Source organism: Hylobates moloch, unplaced genomic scaffold (assembly GCF_009828535.3).
Source record: "Hylobates moloch isolate HMO894 unplaced genomic scaffold, HMol_V3 SCAFFOLD_4, whole genome shotgun sequence".
NCBI lineage: Eukaryota > Metazoa > Chordata > Mammalia > Primates > Hylobatidae > Hylobates > Hylobates moloch.
The window spans coordinates 91,382,096-91,403,455 of NW_026652279.1; the positions used below are offsets into that span (position 1 = coordinate 91,382,096).

The 21,360-nt window shown below is 49.9% G+C and overlaps 1 protein-coding gene across 5 annotated transcripts in view; it reads left to right on the forward strand.

The window, feature by feature from the left end:
- The window catches only part of SLC7A1 (solute carrier family 7 member 1), a 91,825-nt gene extending 70,530 nt beyond the window's left edge, over positions 1-21,295 (forward strand). For all 5 annotated transcript variants that reach the window (XM_032150558.2, XM_032150555.2, XM_058437721.1 and 2 more), the window contains exons 4-13: positions 14-172; positions 2,287-2,461; positions 8,781-8,902; positions 9,546-9,768; positions 10,589-10,728; positions 13,488-13,590; positions 15,248-15,465; positions 15,731-15,897; positions 16,794-16,902; positions 18,496-21,295. In XM_032150558.2, coding sequence (XP_032006449.1) covers positions 14-172; positions 2,287-2,461; positions 8,781-8,902; positions 9,546-9,768; positions 10,589-10,728; positions 13,488-13,590; positions 15,248-15,465; positions 15,731-15,897; positions 16,794-16,902; positions 18,496-18,599 — 1,520 coding nt within the window. In that variant the 3' untranslated portion in view covers positions 18,600-21,295. The remainder of the gene's footprint in view (positions 1-13; positions 173-2,286; positions 2,462-8,780; positions 8,903-9,545; positions 9,769-10,588; positions 10,729-13,487; positions 13,591-15,247; positions 15,466-15,730; positions 15,898-16,793; positions 16,903-18,495) is intronic.
- Positions 21,296-21,360: the final 65 nt, after the last annotated feature.

Sequence of the window (21,360 nt, forward strand, 5' to 3'; positions counted from 1 at the left end):
TGCTTTGTGGCAGGTACTTCAAGCGTAGCGAGGGCCTGGAGCGCCACCTTCGACGAGCTGATAGGCAGACCCATCGGGGAGTTCTCACGGACACACATGACTCTGAACGCCCCCGGCGTGCTGGCTGAAAACCCCGACATATTCGCGGTGATCATAATTCTCATCTTGACAGGTAAAGCCCACACTTAAAAAGAGATCAGAGTGATGGGCAAAGGTTCGGTGAGAGGCTCCTGTTAAGTTCCTTTCTTTACTTATCTCTTTAACCATAACCCCCATTTCTTTTTGTTTTGTTTTTGTACTTCATGCAGGCATCTTTATTTGTCCCTGTCTTCATTGCTTCTTATAGATTCAGATAGGGCCGACCTGCTTCATAGCTGTTGAATTGTGTGCCATTTCATTAAAAGAGAATCTTAGGTGTTTAGCCTAGCTGTTTGTGGAATAAGATTTGGTCTGTACTGCAGGCTTTTTGTATGAGTGTCCTGGGAATAAAAATTCTTTTGACTCAGTGGATGACCATTTGGAAAGCAAAGCCGTCATTCATCAGTCAGGAAAATGTGGAGGAATGAGCTCCGCCTGGAATACTAATGTGTGCCTGGGGCGTCTGAAGACGACTTGGATGGTTTTACACCTAACAACCATCAAAACACCCTTTCAATAAATAAGTTTCATGACAGAGTTGTGGTTACAGAATCTGAAAAATCCCAGAGACTGCCTGAACACAGCTGATGGCAACTTCTTGCTAGTGACATTTGTGCGTGTCTTGGCCAGTGCAACGCGAGTTTTGCTCTGTGGGGCTCCATAAACATGAAGCTGAAATGCAGATAAATTCTCATTTGGGGTTAGAAAATCTTGGATGAGTTTTAAAAATGACATGCCTTATTTTACACACCACATAATTGAAATAACTTCACTCAGGCTGGTCTCAGCAGTATTTCTGGTCCAGCTGGCAGAAACGCATCAGAAAGTAAGTCTGCACTAGTGAGATTTCATTTTAATAAACCTGAGAGGGAGGGACACTAAAGAAAAAATATATTGCTGTGTGTTGAGGTGTTCTCCCTGTGATTAATTACACAATTCTCTTCTAACATCTGTACTTTATAATTCAGTCTCAAAAGTACAGCAGTTTTTATTTTATTTTATTTATTTTATTTTATTTTATATTTGAGACAGAGTCTTGTTCTGTTACCCAGGCTGGAGTGCAGTTGCGCGATCTTGGCTCACTGCAACTTCCGCCTCCTGGGTTCAAGTGATTCTCACACCTCAGCCTCCCAAGTAGCTGGGATTACAGACACGCACCACCACACCCAGTTAATCTTTTATAGTTTTAGTAGAGATAAGGTTTTGCCATATTGGCCAGGCTGGTCTGGAACTCCTGACCTCAAATGATCTGCCCGCTTCCCAAAGTATTGGGATTACAGGCGTGAGCGACCGCACCCAGCCAGTTTTTATTTTAAAACTATGAGAGGCGTCCATGGCAGAGCAGTGGTCTCAAATCCTGGCTGTGTTCGAGTGGTACCAACCCCTTCTGTGCCACTTTTGTTGCCCAGCAGAGAGTTCAGCTATGGAAGTACCCGAATGACCTCTTCACCCTAAGGTGGTGCTGGGGCATGTGCCTCAAAGGCAGTGCTGTCAGAGGTTCCTGGGCATCTTTATTACTTAGTTTCCTTTAAAAAAAAAAAAAATGTGAGTTTGCAAGCTAGAGCTAGCCTAGCTCAGATGTTATTTTATATGCACTGAGTCCGATGAGGAACCGTGTGTGTTAGTGGTTCCAGAACCATAGCTAGTTGTTATTGTGAATATCACTAACATCCCAAAGTCAACCAGAATAATTTCCTCTTCTGAAAAATGCCCATTCTCCCAGGAAACTATGCAAAGTCTTTCTTCCTGGAATTGTTCCTGGAGGTTGTTTCCCAGCAACGCATCCTTTTAGTGAGAGGGAGCAGCTTGGTGTGCAGGTCCAGGCTTTCCCCTCCCTATGAGAGGGGCTCATGCTCCAGATCTCTGCAGTTCTCGGGTGCCCCTTGGGTGGGCTTCTCAGTTCCCAAGGATATCTGGAGGTCACCTAGGAGGGCCTGGGAAGCACCCACAACCTTGGTGATTTAGACCCCTGATCCCTGCCCCCAGAAAGATCATTAATCCACCCCGTTCCCAGAGGCTCACAGAGGTCTGCAGAGGCTCGATGCACTTGGATTCTTTTTCAGTCGCCTTCTTATCCCCATCCAGGAAGGACCTTCCCAGTTTGTGGTTAACACTCAGACAAGGTTTTGTGTCTATGCGCTTTTTCAGGACTTTTAACTCTTGGTGTGAAAGAGTCGGCCATGGTCAACAAAATATTCACTTGTATCAACGTCCTGGTCCTGGGCTTCATAATGGTGTCAGGGTTTGTGAAAGGATCGGTTAAAAACTGGCAGCTCACGGAGGAGGATTTTGGGAACACGTCAGGCCGTCTCTGTTTGAACAAGTGAGTTGCTGCTTCTGACCATTTTTCTTATTTGACATTTAATGACATAGACTTGTATGGGGGAGATAACTGACTAAGATGGCATGTGCTTTTAAAAAAACATTATTTGAGTATATTTTGTTAATTGTTTTGTTCTGTGTTTTTTCAGTGAAGTAGCTGGGGGTATTCTGTATGTATCAAGTTTGCGTGAAGGTTTATTCCCCTGAAATGGAAAGACTATTGTATGACAAGAAAGACTGAGGAAAAGAAAATCATCACCCTGATTCCAAATTGTGTATCATTCAGGATTCTTGTCAGACTCATTAAATGATCCCTCTTTCCCCAGATTCTGTTTGATGGCCAACTTTGGAATTTTGTGTTCAGAAAAAATTTTTCTCTGCAGTGCCATGGTGACCTCACTTCACCTTTAAATACCTTCCTATTAGATTAATAACGTAGAGGGAAGAGAAATAGGTGAAACTTTTTTTGAAGGTTTTCAGAATGACTGAAGTGTCAGAATGTGAGCACAACAGTCTTTCGCCGACATTTGACTTGTGCTGCTCCAGCCCTGGTGACAGTGGCCCCATCACCCTCATGTCTCTGACGCAGACACCCGGAACTGGTGGTGACAGCTCTACCCTGTGCCATCTCAGTTCTCTCACCCAGCCCTCATTGAAAGCTCAGATTACCTAGGAAAAAAAAGCCAAACAGTCATAACATATCTTTTTTATCTTTTTTGTCAGATCTCCATGTAATTCTTTAGGTCCCAGGATGGAGAATGGGGACTTGGATTTTGTGTGTGATTCTTCATTAAGACTGAAGGTTGAAACTGCTATGATAAAGAGACCCCCTCCAACTGCCACAGTGGAGTGTGGCTTTAAAGAGATGTTTCCAGTCCTGAAATGAGCAGTCCACGTTGGCTGGCCAGCTTTGCCACAGGTCTCTGTGGACCTAGACATCTTCTGTCTTGCTCCACCTTCCCCCAGGACATTGTCCTCCTCTGCCTGGTCAGAGCTGGCTGTAGGCACAAGTATGACCCAGCTCTTCCAGAAGGAAAAAGAGAGCGTAGAGGAGAGTGCTTAGGGCTGTTCAGGACAGACCAGAAGACATACGGACATTCCATTGGCAAGAGTCCACTGGGGGCCACACTGAGCTGCAAGGGAGGCTGAGAAGCACTGTCTCACATTGGGAATCTTAGCAGTCACCTATGCCCAGTTGGTCACTGGTTCAGGGCCAGGTGCCCAGCCATGTCACTCAGTATTGTTACCAGTGGGCAGGCATTGATGTGTGACTACTTGAATGGAAACAGGAAACTATGGCATTCGGTGCATGAAACTTCACTAACACTAATATTTTGTGGTTAGCAGTTCTAATAAAACTGCTTTCCTAAACTCTGTTATGGAGAACTGAGAACTTTGAATGTGTCCTCCCAAGCATTTCAGAGTCATATTTATGCCAAATTTATGGGTGCCCATTAATTTAGGGTGGAGTAAAGCCAATCCCAAATATGCTTTGAAGTAACATAGTAGCCTCTGAAAACTCAGAGCATATTTGACCGGTTGCTATTTATAGGTCAGGAACGAAATATATAGGGCACCTCTTGTTAACTGGTTGCCAATCGAGATTTAATTTTATTATTTTTATGAAGAGATTGTGCCAGCCGATGGTATTTACTTTCACTGGTCATCCTCACGCTGGTACCCTCGTAATGATGAGCTAGCTGTACCGGCCCCCAGACAAAGCAGCATTTGTCACCCCAATCCCTGATCACAGGTGGGGCCCCCTTAGCTACATCTGATGGCCTCACTGCCAGGGCCCAGCCCCCGACCACGGGGACGGCAGGGGATTGGCCATGTTAGGAGGTGGAGTTCTGCAGGACTGGAGCCTCCTTGGCATGCTCTGTCATGTTGTTAAAATATCTGAGCAACTTTCTTTCTTTTTTTTTTTTTTCCAGCCGTAGCTTTGTGTTTCTGACAACAGCCACGTAGTCCTGCATGACATTGCTGGTTCCTCTGAAATAGTAGGGCACTGCCCAACCAATCCATACAACATGCAGGAGCTTCAGCTCGCATGGGAGGCCGTGAGACCACGTGGGTTTGTGATTTTAGGATGCTGTCTCCTAGCCGTCTGGGAAGGCCCCCGGGAACTAGGTCGGTCTGTCTGTTGGTCTGTGAAGAGGAGTGTTACCCTGCAGTCTGGATGGCTCTTCGTGCCTTTGACTCAGGCTGCCGCTGGCATTCCTATCCAGTGTTCTGTGGACATAGCAATAGTGAAGCATCAACCCCGCATGGAAGCCTGTTGAGAAAGTTTTGTTGGATGGTGTCTGCCAGTTAGGATGGAAACCCCAAAATAACATTGGCTTCAACAAGATAAGGGTTTGGTTCTCTTTGGTCAACCTCTGGGGGTAGTCAGTCCAGCCTGTCGCTTCACCCAGCCAGGAATCCAGGCCAGGCTCCCCAGGGCTGAAGGCAGCTCCTCCTGCTCCAGCCAGCAGGATGGAGAAGGGAACAGCAGAGGGCCCCCTCCCTTCCCACTTCATCCCCTGGACGTTTCTCAGCTGATGTAGACACCACGTCTGCGCAAACCTCCTCCATCAGAACTTAGCCAGATGGCTACCCCTTGCAGCTAGTGACTCTGGGAAACACACAGTCCTGATTCTTAAGGCTCATATGTCCAGCTGAAATAATTAAAGTTTCCATTAACACATGGAAGAACAGGGGAGTGTGGCTTTTGAGCACAACTAACAGTTAATGTCAGGGTGGCTGGTGTGAGGGTGGCGGAGCCCTGCTGCAGGATGTTCACCACCGATGCAGTGGGAGACCCTTGGGCCTGACCCCTTTCTATGCCAGGCATTGTCTTTGCTGCTTCTGAGCGACCAGCTGAGTGGAACACAGAAGGGCTGGTCAAAGGCTGCAGGGCAGGGAGCACTGAGCTGAGACCAGGACTCAAGCTCACTTTGTCTTGGGGCGACATTTGCTGGGCGAGGGCTCTTGGCAGCCCCTCTCCTTCACATGTGAGTTGCCAGATGATGAGTGAACACAACTGCCACACGCATGTAAAAGGTTAATTATTGATTACATAGAAAGAGACCATTAAGAAATATCTCTACATGTTTTGGTTTGCACCTCTGTAGAATGGATTCTGTGGTTATTTTGTGTTGATATTCTGCCGCTGGCATCAGTAACACCCAATCTTTTCTTAAAGGTTGAATTTAACTTTTTGAGTAGGTAAAATACTACATGGTTCATAACGCTTTAAAAAAAGATTTACAATGCGTTCCTTTCTTCATCCACCTCATCTCCCACCCCCACAGGTAAACTTTCTAATTGTGTGTGTGTGTGTGTGTGTGTATGTGTGTGTCCGTAAGCTTCCAGTTTCTCCCTGTGTAAGCACAAGCAAATGTAAATATGTATATTTTATTTCTTTTTTCTTACACAAAACGCGGCATTCCGTATATATTGTTCTGCACCTGGCATTCTTGCTTACTAGCATACACTGCAGACTTTTTTTTAATCAGGCCCTTGTTCGTTGTTATGGTTGCCCAGGGTCCTGGCACCTGGGTCCTCCTGAAGTCAGCTGTGGGTCCTCCTGAGGTCAGGTGTAGTGGCGCAGTACGAGGAGCAGGTGTGGCAGGGTCACAGTCAGCAGGGAAGTTTACGGATGCTCACGGTTGCACACAGCTCTGGAGTTGGCACAGCACAGCACGTCCTTCACCCCCGTTCTGTAACCTGGAGGGTTATCCAGTCTCTCCTGCAACTGTCCTGAGGAGCCGGGGAGGATGCCTTTTGTTCTGCCTCCTCCCTTTGCGCTCAACCATCCCCCTTGCTTCCTTCTCTCCATGCTTTTATTGTTGTGTGTGCTTTACCTGTCTGCATGAGGAAGACACATTCCAGCCCTCCTTAGTCCCCTTCTGTGAGTTCATCTCTTTCTGGGATTTAATCATGTATGCAGTTCCCTGCACTTTCCACTTGCCCTGAAATCGAGATTTCAGGACCTTTCTAGGTGCCTCTGCCTCATGGTTGCCTAAAGCTCATCTATCCATGATAGCATGTATTATTTATTTATTTATTTATTTATTTATTTATTTATTTATTTTTAAAATTTATTTTAGAGACAGGATTTTGCTGTGTTGCGCAGGCTGGGGTGCAGTTGCACAGGCTGGGGTGCAGTGGCACAATCATGGCTCAAAGCAGCCTCAAACTCCTGGGCTCAAGCAATCCTCCTGCCTGTTTCCCAAGTAGCTGGGACTATAGTCACATGCCCCCACACCCAGCTAATCAGAAAAAAAAATTTTTTTTATACTAATGGGGTCTCACTATGTTGTCCAAGCTGGTCCCTAACTTATGGCCTCAGGTGATTCTCCCGCCTCGGCCTCCCAAAGTGGGCATGCATTTATTTTAATGCAAGGCCATGTTGATAGCTCTTGATGTCATAGGAGCTGAGTGGGGATCTGGGGGCTTTTCACTGCCCGTCTGTCACCCTCGCCGCCACAGGGGACCAAAGTGGGGCCCATAGAAGCCATTTTGACTCTTGGGTTCCCCTCCTCCTTTGGCCTCATCCTCCCCCTCTTGAGCCATTTGGTTGTCACCTGCTTTGTCTTCAGCATAGGCCACTGTGTAACAGAAGCCGTTTGCCAGGGTGGGAGTGGGTGGCTAGCGGGGCCTCTGGCCTGAGAGGCGAGGGGGTTTGGATGAGGTGGGCACAGCTCCACTCCAGCCCTTTGCTGTCCCGTGGCCCTGCTGACTTGTCTGTCCTGGGTTGCTTGGTTTTGAACTTGGGTTGCTAGTTTTAGTCATACTCTTAACACAACAAACTAAAATTTTGTTTGGCCACAGTTTTTCATACATCCATCACTTGTACATTTCTGGGGGTTTCCTCTCGTTACTGTTTATGGAACCACAGTAAACCCCACGTCTGCATGAGCTTTCTCATGCATGTACTTCCAGCGTCTTCATGGCAGTTTCTGTAACTGAGAGATGTGATGATCCTCTAGGAATTAGTAAGGCTTAATCCCCATTAGAAAGTAGTTGGGTCCATCCTGTCTCTCTGTCTGTTTTATCAGCCAGTGAGGAAATCCCATTGAAAGCAACGTTCACCAAATGGGCTGCCCAGCCAACCTGAGGGACGTCAGGGTTTATAGGATTGGGAGCATCCTATAGGGTTCCTCTCTTCATGCTGACAAGGTTTAGGGCAGGTTGTCCTGTGCAGCTGGGCGGCTGTCAATATGGTTGAGTGGGGGCGACAGAGGTGGGTGGTGAGCGTCCTCTTGGGCTCCAGGCCAGCCAGTGGGACCCTGGCACAAGACAGAAAGCCTGCGGCCCTGGGGCTGGCAAAGGTGTGGGAGTAGGGACTGCCCTTCTTGAACCACAAGGCGTGCAGTTGCTTTTCGGGTGGCAGCAGAGGGCCGGATGCAGAAAGCTTAGGGTTACTTGGTGACCAGCAGGGGCTACGTGCCTCCTGACCAGGCGACGGTGGCCAGGGAAGCCGCCTGCACTGACTGCGTGGTGCACCCCCAGAACACAGCATGTGGAGGGATCAGACAGGCCAGGGCTTTGTACATCGGGGAACAGGGGCTTGAAGGACCCCCGACGGGGCCCTGGGAGGGGCCATAGTGCCACACTGAACCTGGGCACCGTGTCTCGGCACAGGTGTCAGATTTATGGGAATGTTTAAGCAGCCTGCTTCTTCTGGACTCCTGGGTTTATAAACTGTGCTTATTTTGCTTTTGCATTCATCAGTGTAGCAAAGATGTGCTGAGCCCCTCCCGTGGGCCAGTGCCCAGCTGTGCCCGGGCCCCACACACCTGGCAAAAGCTGTGCCCTCCTGGACTCCACCTTGTGCATACAGGCACTTAAGGAATGCCTTTGCTGACAAAGACTTTTATTTTAGCCTTAGTTTCTCTGGAATTGTTTGTTTTGAGATTGAGTTACTGGTAAATATGTGACCCGGGGTAGCCGGGCTGGCGGCTCTGCATCCTTCCTCCGAGGGGCCCTGGGGAGAAGGTTGTGGGACTGGCCGCGTGGCTGGTTTCTCCCCCATTTCCTGTCGGACCCCTGCCTCATAGTCCCCATGTCTCCCTACCCTAGTCATTGTTTAGAAGATGCTTCTGGAAAGGGCGATACTCTACACCCTTGTGACCCTGGGCCACAAACAGCAGGGAGGCCTGCACACACGGAGTCAGAATGCCATGGCTGGACTCAGCGTCTGAAGCCCAGGGCCTGGCAGTGGTAACAGGGAGGGCTGACTGCCAGGTTCCGCTCGTATCAGGAGATGAGCACAGCTCCTTACGCCAGAATGCGCAGCGAGTGACGTGACATTTGTTTGCGGCTCTTTTTTCTAGTGACACAAAAGAAGGGAAGCCTGGTGTTGGTGGATTCATGCCCTTTGGGTTCTCTGGTGTCCTGTCGGGGGCAGCGACTTGCTTCTATGCCTTCGTGGGCTTTGACTGCATTGCCACCACAGGTATGCCCGCCAGCCACTGCGGTCCCGGGTCCTCCTGCACCCCAGGCAAACAAGCCAATGCTTGCCATTTCCCTCCTTGCTGGCACGGTCTGGTCGTTGCTTTTTCACACATGAGCAACGTGTAGATTTGTAGCTTCTTGCCAACCCCTCCCACCCCCAAACCATTATCACATCCCCAAGTGTCAACTCCTGATGGAAGCTGCATCTTGAATAAGGCTAAGGTTCCGCTGTTAGAATGGGATCATAGCCGTGTGGCTGTGTCCTGATTTCATATCTGAGCATCTTCCGGGAGGAGTGAGGCCATTCACAACATTGTCATCCTGGCGGACTGAACAGGCCAGGCTTCAGTGAGCCTCCCAGATTTTCTCTGCCAAAGGAAACAAGTCTCTTCCTTGGCTGCATCACCACATTCAGGCCGAGAACACTGTTGCAGGGCCGTGGGCTGTCTGATGTGTCTTCCTGAGCACCACCCCTCCGCTCCCGGAAGCCCAGGAGGCCCCAGTACCCACAGGGCTGAGCGCTGGAGGGAGGTTTCTCGTAGTGTCACGTGGGTTCCCAGGCACTGAGAGGCCTTGGGTGTCATGTGGGCAGATACACTGCCTCTTGCTGTGTGCCCTCCTCCGCTGACCCCTTGTGCTTCTAGGTGAAGAGGTGAAGAACCCACAGAAGGCCATCCCTGTGGGGATCGTGGCGTCCCTCCTGATCTGCTTCATCGCCTACTTCGGGGTGTCGGCTGCCCTCACGCTCATGATGCCCTACTTCTGCCTGGACAATAACAGCCCCCTGCCCGACGCATTTAAGCACGTGGGCTGGGAAGGTGCCAAGTATGCAGTGGCCGTGGGCTCCCTCTGCGCTCTTTCTGCCAGGTGAGAGGCCTTTCTGTGGTGGCTGCTCCTAGGGGTGGAACCACCAGCAGGGGTTAGGCTGTAGCAGGCCAGGTACAGCCATACGAGACACACATCCGCTGCCAGCATTCTTTACCCTTGAAATAGACCCAGTACCCAACCCAGCCTTGATCGTGTGGCTTTTCCCTTGTTGCCAGTATTCATCATCCCAAGAGTTGCGTTATTGAGGTTTTCAGCCTGAAGAACCTGAGGCTGGCTTTTCAGCATCATCTGCTTAGCAAGGGACTGGCTCTCCGTCCCTAAATCTGGCCACTGGAACAGGCCCCCTGTTTGAACACCATATTTTGGCCCTCAGTTTGGCTGTCATGCAGAAGCTACTTTGAAGAAGGGAATAAGTGCCTTTTAATGAGAAACATTTTCACCAATGGTATTTCCTCTTAGCCTGTATAAACAGAGCTATTTGGTAAATATTGATTTACCACAGGGAAATCTTCATGAATGCAGCGATGCTTGTATTTTCTGTTTGATTCAACTAGAAATAATTGCAGGAATAAATACAGTTTTCCATCTGTAAAAACTGTACTGGGTCTCATGCTAGTGTATGTTAGATAGATGTTCCCTATTCTTTACCTTAATCCTTACTCACAGTGTGTGCTCTTTCTGGGGTTGATTTATTAAATGCCAAGTCTTTTAGCCACAGGCCTCACCCAGCGTGGAGGGATGGCAGCTCTTGGTGAGCTCAGACTCCCTCTCCTCTGTGGTAAACCGAGCATGGCTGGATGTGGTGCCTTTATCCCTTATGAGCCAGGTTCACTCACGCGGTTTGCCTCTCCCCATCTAGTCTTCTAGGTTCCATGTTTCCCATGCCTCGGGTTATCTATGCCATGGCTGAGGATGGACTGCTGTTTAAATTCTTAGCCAACGTCAATGATAGGACCAAAACACCAATAATCGCCACATTAGCCTCAGGTGCCGTTGCTGGTGAGTACTAGAACTCATTTCACATGTAAATATTTTAACAATGGAGTCATTACTCTTTAGGGAGACATCTTGCGTTGTTCTGGTCTGTGAGTAATCCTAACTGGTCTTTTTAACTCCTGGTTTTTATACTTGGAGCCTGGTTCATTGAAAGTTGACTGACCTTTTGACAAAAGGCAGAGGCCCGTTTGACAGGATGGGAGAGAATTTTCGAACAGTTTGCACTCTGGTTTTCATCTCATTGGGCAGAGCTTAGAACACACAGTATTCTCCCAAAACCTTTCCCCCCCATTTCTGAACGTTTCCCTGAGTAGTCAAGGGCAGGCTGACACCTTCCTGCATGACACAGGCCAAGGGAGACCTCGCCAGTACCTGGAAATTCGGCGTCCATTTCTGAATTCTCTGGAAAACATGTGTCCCTTATGATCAGTGTTTTATGAAATGTGCCGCCTCTTCCCCAGAGAGTATTAAGGGTGCTGCTGATGAAGCCACTTGCCCCTAAGTTTATAAGTAATAGCAGACTCAGTGGAGTTTCATCTTATCAGATGAGCTCATCGCTGGGAGGACCATTTTGATGGATGAAATCAGTGGACGAATCTGAGCCATGTAGGTGTTCCAGGGCCCTAGATGAAGGAAAGGAGAACCCCAGAGGAAGCTCACGTGCACACTGTACCTGTGGTTTATGTCTCCTCCTTTTGCGATCGCATTTCATGGCCCCGAAAGGCAGACGCCCGCCCCTTTCGCAATTGCATTTTGTAGCCCCAAAAGGCAGATGTCAGCCCACTGTACAGATGTAGAAGTGGAGGCCCAGGGAGGTGAAGTGAGGATGTGCACCCAGGACAGTGGAGCGGCCTTGGGATTCCAGGATTGTTTTTACGCCAAAGTAGCCAAGCTCCTTCCAGAGTCTGAGCAGAGCAGTGGGTCTTTTTGGCAAATTAGGGCATGTGAGATAAGTCACAATTTCTAACACAGCGACTTGTCAAATAGCCATTGGTAAGGCACTTGACCTTCTTAAATGAATGAATTATTCACTAAGTTTTATTTGCATTTATGCCTTTAGCAAACTGTGCTTAGTTTTGTGGATTAATATTGTATAATAAAACCTATTTTTAAATTATGAAACATTTTTTATGTGATTCTATGCTCTTGAGAGTGACCACAGTGGTCACATTGAGAGGCACTATGCATCAGAATGTGACCAGTATGTTTACAGGATTAAGGATTTGGAAATAATCATTGTTTTCTCAGGCTTTACCCAGAATTTGATCATATTAAAGACTGGCCTTAATTTCCTTCCCCTGCTGATAGAGGGAGATCAAATCATGCTCTTTGAAGTGACTGTAAAGAACATGCCATTCACAAAATCCAGGATTTACCCTTTTCATTTGGTGGGAGTGGTAAATAAGTATTTGGTTTTCTAAAATCACCTCACATGGAAGAAATTAGTCTCAAGTTTCCCGTGAGTAGGAACATCGGCATTTGTGGCATGCACAGTTGGGCGCTGTTCTGATTACCCAGAAGGCCCTCCCTCATTGCTCTTTAATTTTGTGTTTTATTCTCCATTTAAATTTGTTTTAGTTGCAGTGATCTAGAGGGGCTTGAGAGATATTTGTGGAAAAATAATGGCTTTGTGTTTATATTTTAGCTTATGTTGATTGCATGTGTTTTGAAAATATCCCAAAGCAGATATAACCAAGTTGTTTTTTAATGAGTACTTGACATACACACCCACATGAATAGACACACATACTCTCACAACACTCACAAAAGATGTTCAGATAAGGGTGCAGGTTTTAATTCATTTTAAAGGCAAGGGACACAGTGAAGGGGCTGATATTATATTGTTTGAGAACAACTCTTCAGATTTCTTGCACGTGAAGTGACTTCACATGTGAAGAACTCTGCTTTCCTGCCCGCCTGCTTGGGTTAGGACTTCCTGTGAGTCCTCCCAGAGCACCAGACCTGCCCTTTATCACCCAGCACTGTTGTCCACTGATGCCTGTGTCTTGGTGGGGTACACTCAGGAAGGCTGGGGACTGTGGTCTGCCCTGTTCAATAGTGAGTACCTAGAACCCAATGATGGGCACACTCTGACCAGAGTTGGATGGATGGAAGATGGGTAGATGGATAGATGCTGAATGGATGGATGGGTGGATCGGATGGATGAATGGATAAATGGTTAAGATAGATGGATGAGATGGATGGGAGATGGGCAGATGGATGAGATGGATTGACGGATGGATGGTGAGTGGATGAATGGAAGATAGATGGACAGATGGATTGATAGCGAATGGATGGATCGATGGGATGGATGACGGATGGATGCACATGAGTCTGTGAATCAGCATGGTCAAGAGGAAGACACACAGGACTCAGAGTCATAAGAACCTAGTTCACATCCTTATACCTATGCTTATGAGCTGTGTGACCTTAGATGAGTCTCCTAACCTGTGTGAATGTTAACATCTATAATGTAGGGATGGCTTACAAAGTTGCCATTAAAATCACAAGAATGAAGGGATTCTCTATACAAATGTTAATGATGATTACTGTCTGTTGAGAACTGTGTCTGTGATTTAATCACAAGCTTAAAGGGAAGCTTGACTTCCCTTTAAGCTGTGTCTTTCCATGGGAAGGCCAGGGAGGGGATGGGAGTAAAAGAAGCCCCCTTCGCTGCCCTGGATGGTGGGCAGCTGTGGTGGTCCTGGTTGTCAGTGCATGCAGACGGCCCTCCACAGACCCTGGTGTCTGTCTCTTCCCAGCTGTGATGGCCTTCCTCTTTGACCTGAAGGACTTGGTGGACCTCATGTCCATTGGCACTCTCCTGGCTTACTCGTTGGTGGCTGCCTGTGTGTTGGTCTTACGGTATGTATGGCTTTTTGGGGTTTCATGACAGAAATGCAGATGCACCTGGTAGCCTTTTCACAGTTCAGCTATGGTTTATGTGATGAATGAAACTTTTAGGTTGGTGATAGCTCCATTGGGAGCTGCCAAGGAGAGGGGAGGACCTGGGTTGAGAGCCCAGTTAGGAGGACGTCCTTAGCAAGAGTTGGGTGGCCCCTCACCCGCCTCTGTCAAGTGCCCTCATTTTTAAGGCTAAATGTTGGGTGGATAGAGACAGATTCTTGGTCCAACTATTAGGCCAGGATCCTGGGATCAGAATGTTTGAAGACTGATTGCAACTTGGTTCAGATTCTTGGGACAGAGAGGATTGAGGGCTGCCCTGGTAGGACTTAGGAAAACCCAAGGCCTGTGAAACCCAGGTCAGCGTAATGCTTCTGCAGCTTCGTTGCACTGTGGTTGGAGGAATGAATCCCATTATGTAGCATGGGGTGCCCTAGGTTGATGTTCAGAGACACTGTGGGGTCGGCTTGCTGTAGCCTGATGGGGGCCAGGCAAGCTTCTCACAGTCGCAGTGAAGCTGCTCTGGGCCTAGGCTTGGTGTCTTGGTGTTCTCACCTGCCCCAGCGCCCACTCCCAAAGCGCATCCGTGTGCAGCTTCCATCCTGAGAACCTGTGCTCATGGAGACGCTCAGCACTGGTCTCCCCTCAAGAGCCTCCTCATTTCTTTTCAGGGATTCCCGCCTTCAAGGCCATTGATTGCATTTCCAAGGTGTTCAGCAGCTGATGCACATAAAACCCAGGCTGAGCCTTAGCAGAAGCTCTTTAGAATCAGCTAAGACTATTGGGGACCCCTTATTCCTCCCAAGGGGCCTAATGCTAGAATATTCTCTGAGGTCCCCCACTTTCTTAATTGACCGAGTGGGGTTGCACAAGTGAATCCGTACAAAAATGGTTAATATCTTTATATTCCCTCTTAGAATTGATTATATGCAAAATAATTCATACAGCACTCTGTGTTTCAAAGCTGGTGGAAAAGATTTGCACTCTGTTCATTTTGGGTGGGAAGATGAGGCACCTCATTCAGGATGGATGCTCCACTAGCAGGTAGCTCGTGTCTTGGAAATCACGCTGCAGGCTCGGCCCTCCAACCAGCCACAGAGAATTATTTACTCTAAGGTACTTGGAGTTTTAAAATAAATTGATCCAATTAAGTCACACAAACAGAATTTCTCAAATCCATCCAGCCTGCAGCCACATTTCTCTGGCTTTCTGTGCCAAGTAGGATCCCAGCGTTATTGCTTCCTATTTCTCTCCTTCCTTTTTGCTTCCTACAGCAGTAATTTTGTGGGAAGTGGCCTAATATCTTTAGCATCTGAGGGCCGCTCCCACTTCTCAGAGCAAGAGAGATCCTCTCAGAGTATTCCTCTGGGCTGCTCATGGTGGAGGTCATGTCGCCCCGAAGCAGAGACCATGGAGGATGTTCCCCAGAAGCAACAGCGGGAGGTGGTGTTCCCAGTCTCTCCTCGTCTGTCTACAATGCAGCATCTGACTATATCCTTCCCATTTTATACCTTGTGTCCCGGGCAGCTCACTTTGGAGGCTTATTGAGAACTTGAGTTGGTGCATGTCGTTTTGCTTGAAGCGGATGATGGCGGTCACGCAATACCTTTCTTCCCAGGTATCAGCCAGAACAACCTAACCTGGTATACCAGATGGCCAGTACTTCTGACGAGTTAGATCCAGCAGACCAAAATGAATTGGCAAGCACCAACGATTCCCAGCTGGGCTTTTTACCAGAGGCAGAGATGTTCTCTTTGAAAACCATACTCTCACCCAAAAACATGGAGCCTTCCAAAATCTCTGGGCTAATTGTGAACATTTCAACCAGCCTCATAGGTAAGAGCTAGCCCTTCCCTGGGGCCTTGCTTGTTGGCATGGCATGGTTTCTAGGCAGTGGAGCTGGAGCTGGGGGAAGGTGCCAGAGAAGATGAGCGTCTCTCTTGCTCCTGGACTGGGACATAGTTACTCTGTGTTAACTGTAGTTGATGCCTTTGGAAATGGAGCCTCTCTCTCCACAAGTTTAGGGGAGAGCAGCGGATGCCTGTGGGAAATTGAGAAATGGTTGAGTTGCAGCTTGCTCTGTCTTTTCCTTCCCCCTTAGCTGCTCTCATCATCACCTTCTGCATTGTGACCGTGCTTGGAAGGGAGGCTCTCGCCAAAGGGGCTCTGTGGGCAGTCTTTATGCTCGCAGGGTCTGCCCTCCTCTGTGCCGTGGTCACAGGCGTCATCTGGAGGCAGCCCGAGAGCAAGACCAAGCTCTCATTTAAGGTGAGCAGCTCGGCCTAGGGAAGGAACCCTGGTACACAGACCCTGGCCCTCCTGATGCCTGGCCAGCCCTGCGTGGGCTCAGCCGGGCCTGGGTGCTCCCGAGGAAGGTTTTTGCCAGTCAGCTTCAGGTAATATGGGGCAGGGGCCCTGAAGGCACAGAGAGGACCGGACCCTGGAAGGAGGCAGCAGCCCTCCTCCCTTGGACGTTTCCCTGAGTAGTCAAGGGCAGGCTGACACCTTCCTGCATGACACAGGTCAAGGGAGACCTCACCAGTACCTGGAAATTTGGCATCCATTTCTGAATTCTCCGGAAAATAAATGTCCCTGTGATCAGTGTTTTATGAAATGTGCTGCCTCTTCCCCAGAGAGTATCAAGGGTGCTGCTGATGAAGCCACTTGCCCTTAAGTTTATACATAATAGCAGACCCAGTGGAGCAGTCCCTCTGGGGTGGTGGGATGCTTCTCGTAAATGTCTGCTCAAGTTGATTGCATGAGTTTTCCAAGCCTTGGAGACAGGCAAGGCTTCTGCATTTTTAGATTACACAAATAATAAAAGAGGTTGTTGGCCTTAGAGGTAAAGTGGAGGTCCATCTTCTAGTCCTTTCTTTAGCAGGAGAATCGCAACCGAGAAAAGTGAGAATGGAGCTCACTTGGCCATTCAGAGCTTAGAACCAAATCCCCACCTACTAAGATGTACCCCTGGGTGTGTTTGTCTGTGTGTTTGGGTGTGGGCTGTGTGTGGGGGGTGGGGGTGGGGATGGGCACTCCCTCTGTCTTCCCCAGCTCACCCGACAGTCCCCGTCACTCTCAGGTGTGCTGCCTTTACTAGACAGTTTTACTAAACTATTGGAACTGGTGCCACTGCCGTGGACTGAGGCTGCCTTCTGTCTCTGCAGGTTCCCTTCCTGCCAGTGCTCCCCATCCTGAGCATCTTCGTGAACGTCTATCTCATGATGCAGCTGGACCAGGGCACCTGGGTCCGGTTTGCCGTGTGGATGCTGATAGGTATGTGATGCCGCTGCCAGCACGTCCAAGATCCTGGCTTCTCTCGGGGGGCCTCCCTTGTTTCAGATTTCATAACAGAATGACGCACATGCAGTCAGCAGCTTTCTCGAAGATAATGCTGAATCCCTGGTAGGCTGTGAGTCCTCTCCTCCCTGTTAGATACTTTTTGTTTTCATTGCTTCTTGCCCAAACTATTTATTCTGTTGGGCAAGACCTTGATATTAACAGGAACAAGGTGATGAGTCTGCTGCAGATAAGGTACCAGTTATTTTCACCCCAGACAGGAAAGTCTGGCCTGTGCCTCCTGGCCCCCTGGCCTGCCCAGCGTCAGATTGGTACGGGCACTAGGCCCAGGCGGGGTGGGTGTCATGGGCTCCTCTGTGATGGCATCTTCTCTGTGGAAGGAGAGTGCTTTGGAGCCTATGGGAGATGCCGCTGGGGTAGGGAGCTTCCACATGAGATAGATCACCAGGGGTGGGTGCAGCCTGTGGGGCCAGCCGAGTCCCACCCCTCTGGGCGTCTCGCCCCAGGGGCTGGAGGGGAGGAACTCATTTCCTTCCCCTCAGCATCTGAGTCATAGTGCTGATAGCCAGGAAAGTGGCCCTGGCCGTTGCCCCTCAGGACCATGTCCCTACCGCCTCGCAGCCCCGAGTTTGCATGCTACAGGCAGATGGCTGCTGCCTCATCTCCCAGGGCCCTCAAGGGTTGCTTTTCCTCCAGGAAATACTTTGCAGCCCGTTGTCTGCTGGCACCAGGGTGGGTCCTCATTCTTTGCAAAGTCCAGCCTGTTAGACAGACGTCTCCTAGAGCCTTTCTGAGGAAAAGCTGCGCACAGCTCACTGTGGCCACTTCCTCCAGGCCTGGTGAAGGCAGAGGGTGCCTCTTCCCAGGATCCCTGTCAAAGTCCCTGTGTTCATGAGCCTGAGCTCCTTTCCTGGGCTCTGGGTGGCTGAGTCCTTGCTTTAAGGCCTGTTTTCCTGTGTCAGCTACACAAGGTGGCCCCAATTACCTGGGACCGTCTAGCCACAGTCCCTGGGCAGGTGGTTAGAATCATAGGTCCTGGACCCACTCTGGAGTCCTGCGTGCAGGAACAGGCTGTGGACTCCTGTGTGAAGTCCATTCCTGGGGCTCAGTGTCTCCTGCAGTCTGACGGTCAGTTATGTGGAGGAAACAGGGCAGTGGGACTGTCCAGGCTGAGAGCCTAGAGACCTCCAGCGCCTGCGGGAAACCCCATCTCCATAGTGCACATTCCTGATACTCTCGTGGCCTCAGGGGGCATCAGGGGGTTAAGCTGAAGGACCCGACGGCTTCTGGTGGCCCTGGCCCAGCTGCTGTGTCTGCTTAGGAAACGCTGCAGCATAAGGCCGTCCAGAGGAATGTAGGGCTTTGCCAGATGTCAAAGCAGACAGTGGCCTTCTTGTGGCAGCTGCTCCAGATGTGGAAAGGTCACAAGGGCGGCTGGCTGCGGGCTCATGCCAGGCAGGGGCAGGCCGCCCGAGAGGGTTTGCTGTGGGCCCGCCCTGGGCTCTGAGCCCTGCCTGCGGTGGTGCATCTGGCGCTCTGTTCACGCCCGTCTCTGCTGTCGGCCCACAGGCTTCATCATCTACTTTGGCTACGGCCTGTGGCACAGCGAGGAGGCGTCCCTGGATGCCGATCAAGCAAGGACTCCTGACGGCAACTTGGACCAGTGCAAGTGACGCACAGCCCCGCCCCCCGGAGGTGGCAGCAGCCCCAAGGGACGCCCCCAGAGGACCGGGAGGCACCCCACCCTCCCCACCAGTGCAACAGAAACCACTTGCCTCCACACCCTCACTGCAGCCGAAGGTGCAATTACTTGACCTGCAGCCCCAGCCCACCCTCGGCTCTGCAGCCAGTTCTTCAGGCCCTGGTCACCTCCAGACAGCTGCCTGGCCGGGGCCACTAGGCTGCGGCTGGCCACTGTGTCTCCTCACTTGTCTGAACAAAGCAGTTCCTCCCCTACCAGCTCAGCCCCGAGCTGCCGCAGCCGCAGGCAGAACGGAGGTCACCTTCTCTCCTTATCTTGGGAACCAGGCCTTCCTCCCCGGGGACTGTTCTGGGATTGAAATTGTGCATACTCCAAACTTTCGCAGCCATCTTCCCGCTCAGCCCCAGACACCCAGCAATCAAGCCAGATGAGTACCACAAAACAGTGTGTCCCCAGCAGCTCCCCACCCCAGAGCCAAACGACAGTAGTGCACTTAAAAAGGAGAATCAGGCCTGTTGTCCTTCTCCCGTTGCATTCAGATGGGTCATTAGGGCCGGACCTTGCTTGCCCCTTGGCTTCTCAGGGCTTTGCTCTGACACCATGACAGCTGCCCGGGGCTCGGCAGGGGGGCTGAGGGCAACTGGCTCCTCTCAAATGAGGAAGAAGGGATCACTCCCATTAGGGCCTGCTTTGCTTATGCATGTGTGTGCACATGTATGTAAACCAGGGACCTTCTTCAGCTCATGGCCTCCAGGCCTGGGCCGGTTCTTGCTGCTCCTGCCGTCTCCCCCGACTGGCTGTGTCCTGAGTAACTGGAACATGAGACTGTATTTGCAGGACTGGCCCCATGGTGGCCGAGTTAGAAGTCTGTTTCCTGTGAGTCGCCAGTGTTCACTCAGTCTTGCCCTTCCATGCTTTGGAGCCGGTCTGGTGGCTCCTGTAAGGTTCTTAAGGCTGGTGGCAGCTCAGTCTGGGGTCAGGACATGTCGGGGTCATGCGTTTCTGGCCCTGACGTGAGCTGTCTGGCCTCTCTGTGACATGATGAAATCAATCCACAGTCCATGAAATTGTGACACTCCACCAGATTAAGTTAGGGCATAACAGTAACTTGGAAATGGCCAAGTCATCACCCCTGCGGCTGTCGTATTGCTGAGATGCGTGGGTCACGGGGGAGGTGATTTCCAGGCATATCTCTCTCCCTTTTGTGTATCTGTCATCCGGATGCTTCGGACCCCATGCCTCTGCAAGTGGGAGAGACCCGAGCATCCTCCCCACCCCCATAGCGCCAGTGCACTCCAACCCCGCCTGTCTTGCCCGGGTCGGGGCCTGCAGCCAGCACCATTTCACACACACTCCTTGTAGATGGAAGCCAGAGGAAACCTGAACATGGGTGGAGCATTCCGTTGAGAGTCTACTTCAGGAGACAGAAGGCTCCACTGAGTCTACTTCAGGAGACAGAAGGCCCCTGCTGATGGGGAGGGAGAGGGACGTGGGCATTTTGGACACCAGGGGAAATGGAAATGCTGCTTTCAAAACTTAGTTTCCTTTCCATTTCTTCCTAGTCTGGCCTTTGACACAAATCTTGTAGAAGCCTGATAAATTGAGGGCACCTGTGCCCTCCCTGTGCCCCTCCCAGGAGGTTCTCGGAGAGAAGTGCAAGAATTTTTGAACATGCCAGTGGAGGGCGGGTGGACGGCCATGGGCGGGGCCTCCGTATCAGGCTGCTCACCTAGCTGGGAGCTTTATTCTGATCTCATTTTGAATGTTCCAGAGGGCGCATCGTAAGAGCCCAGAGCTCCGATTTCCAAAGAGTGGTATTGACATTTATGGAGATTGGTGCTGTAACGTATTTTGAATAATACTAACTTATTTTGTTGGGGTTTTGGTTGTCTCTTGCTTAGGACCTGGTAGTTATTTGCTTGATTTCTTTTTTCCATTATTTTCTACATAGGCAAGAAAAGTGAAGTGGGAGAGAATTGCTTTTTTTTTTTTCTTTGCTCTAGTTTTTCTTTCTGGCTGAAATTTCCATGCAAGACAGCACCCGATGGACTATTTAGAGTTGACATTTGACATGTCAGTGGGCGCCATGGATCATTCTGTAGATTGAGAAGGTGTGTCTCCCCTGCTCCGAGTCTCCTCATGAGAGCGCGCTGACAGCTGGGAGTCTGTGGCCTTCCTCACGCAGAGGCCTTAAAGCCGGACACAGAAGCACGCCTAGGCTGGGCAGGGATGGGACACCCCCCGTGCCCCCTCCTTAGAGGACGGGCTTCCTAGTTAGGAACGGACACGTAGGGGTGCCTTGCATAATAGTTCACTGGTCACCGTGCTTTTATGAGTAGTGTTTTTGTGCAGTTGCCAGGGGTTTTCTCTCTGCAAGGGGAGTGATTTAAGCAATGGTGTCTGGAGTAAGCCTCACAATTTTAATAGACTTTTTCTTATCATATCCCTCATTTCTTTCCCTGAAATAAAAATACACACAAGCGAAAAAAAAATGATAGTTTCACATCTCTTAGTTCCCTTGCCCAAACAAGAATATTCTTAGTTCCGCTGGCCAGGATTTTCCTACATGGTCAGAACTGACACATTACTAGAGGCACACCCACCAAGGAGTATTGTGCCTACTTTTATCTGTGCACCAGCCACAAATAAATGCCCACATTGGAAAGACCCATTTGTGATGGGTAAATATCCCTTCCTGTCTCCCACAACCCCTGTGACTGCCCTGCATGTGT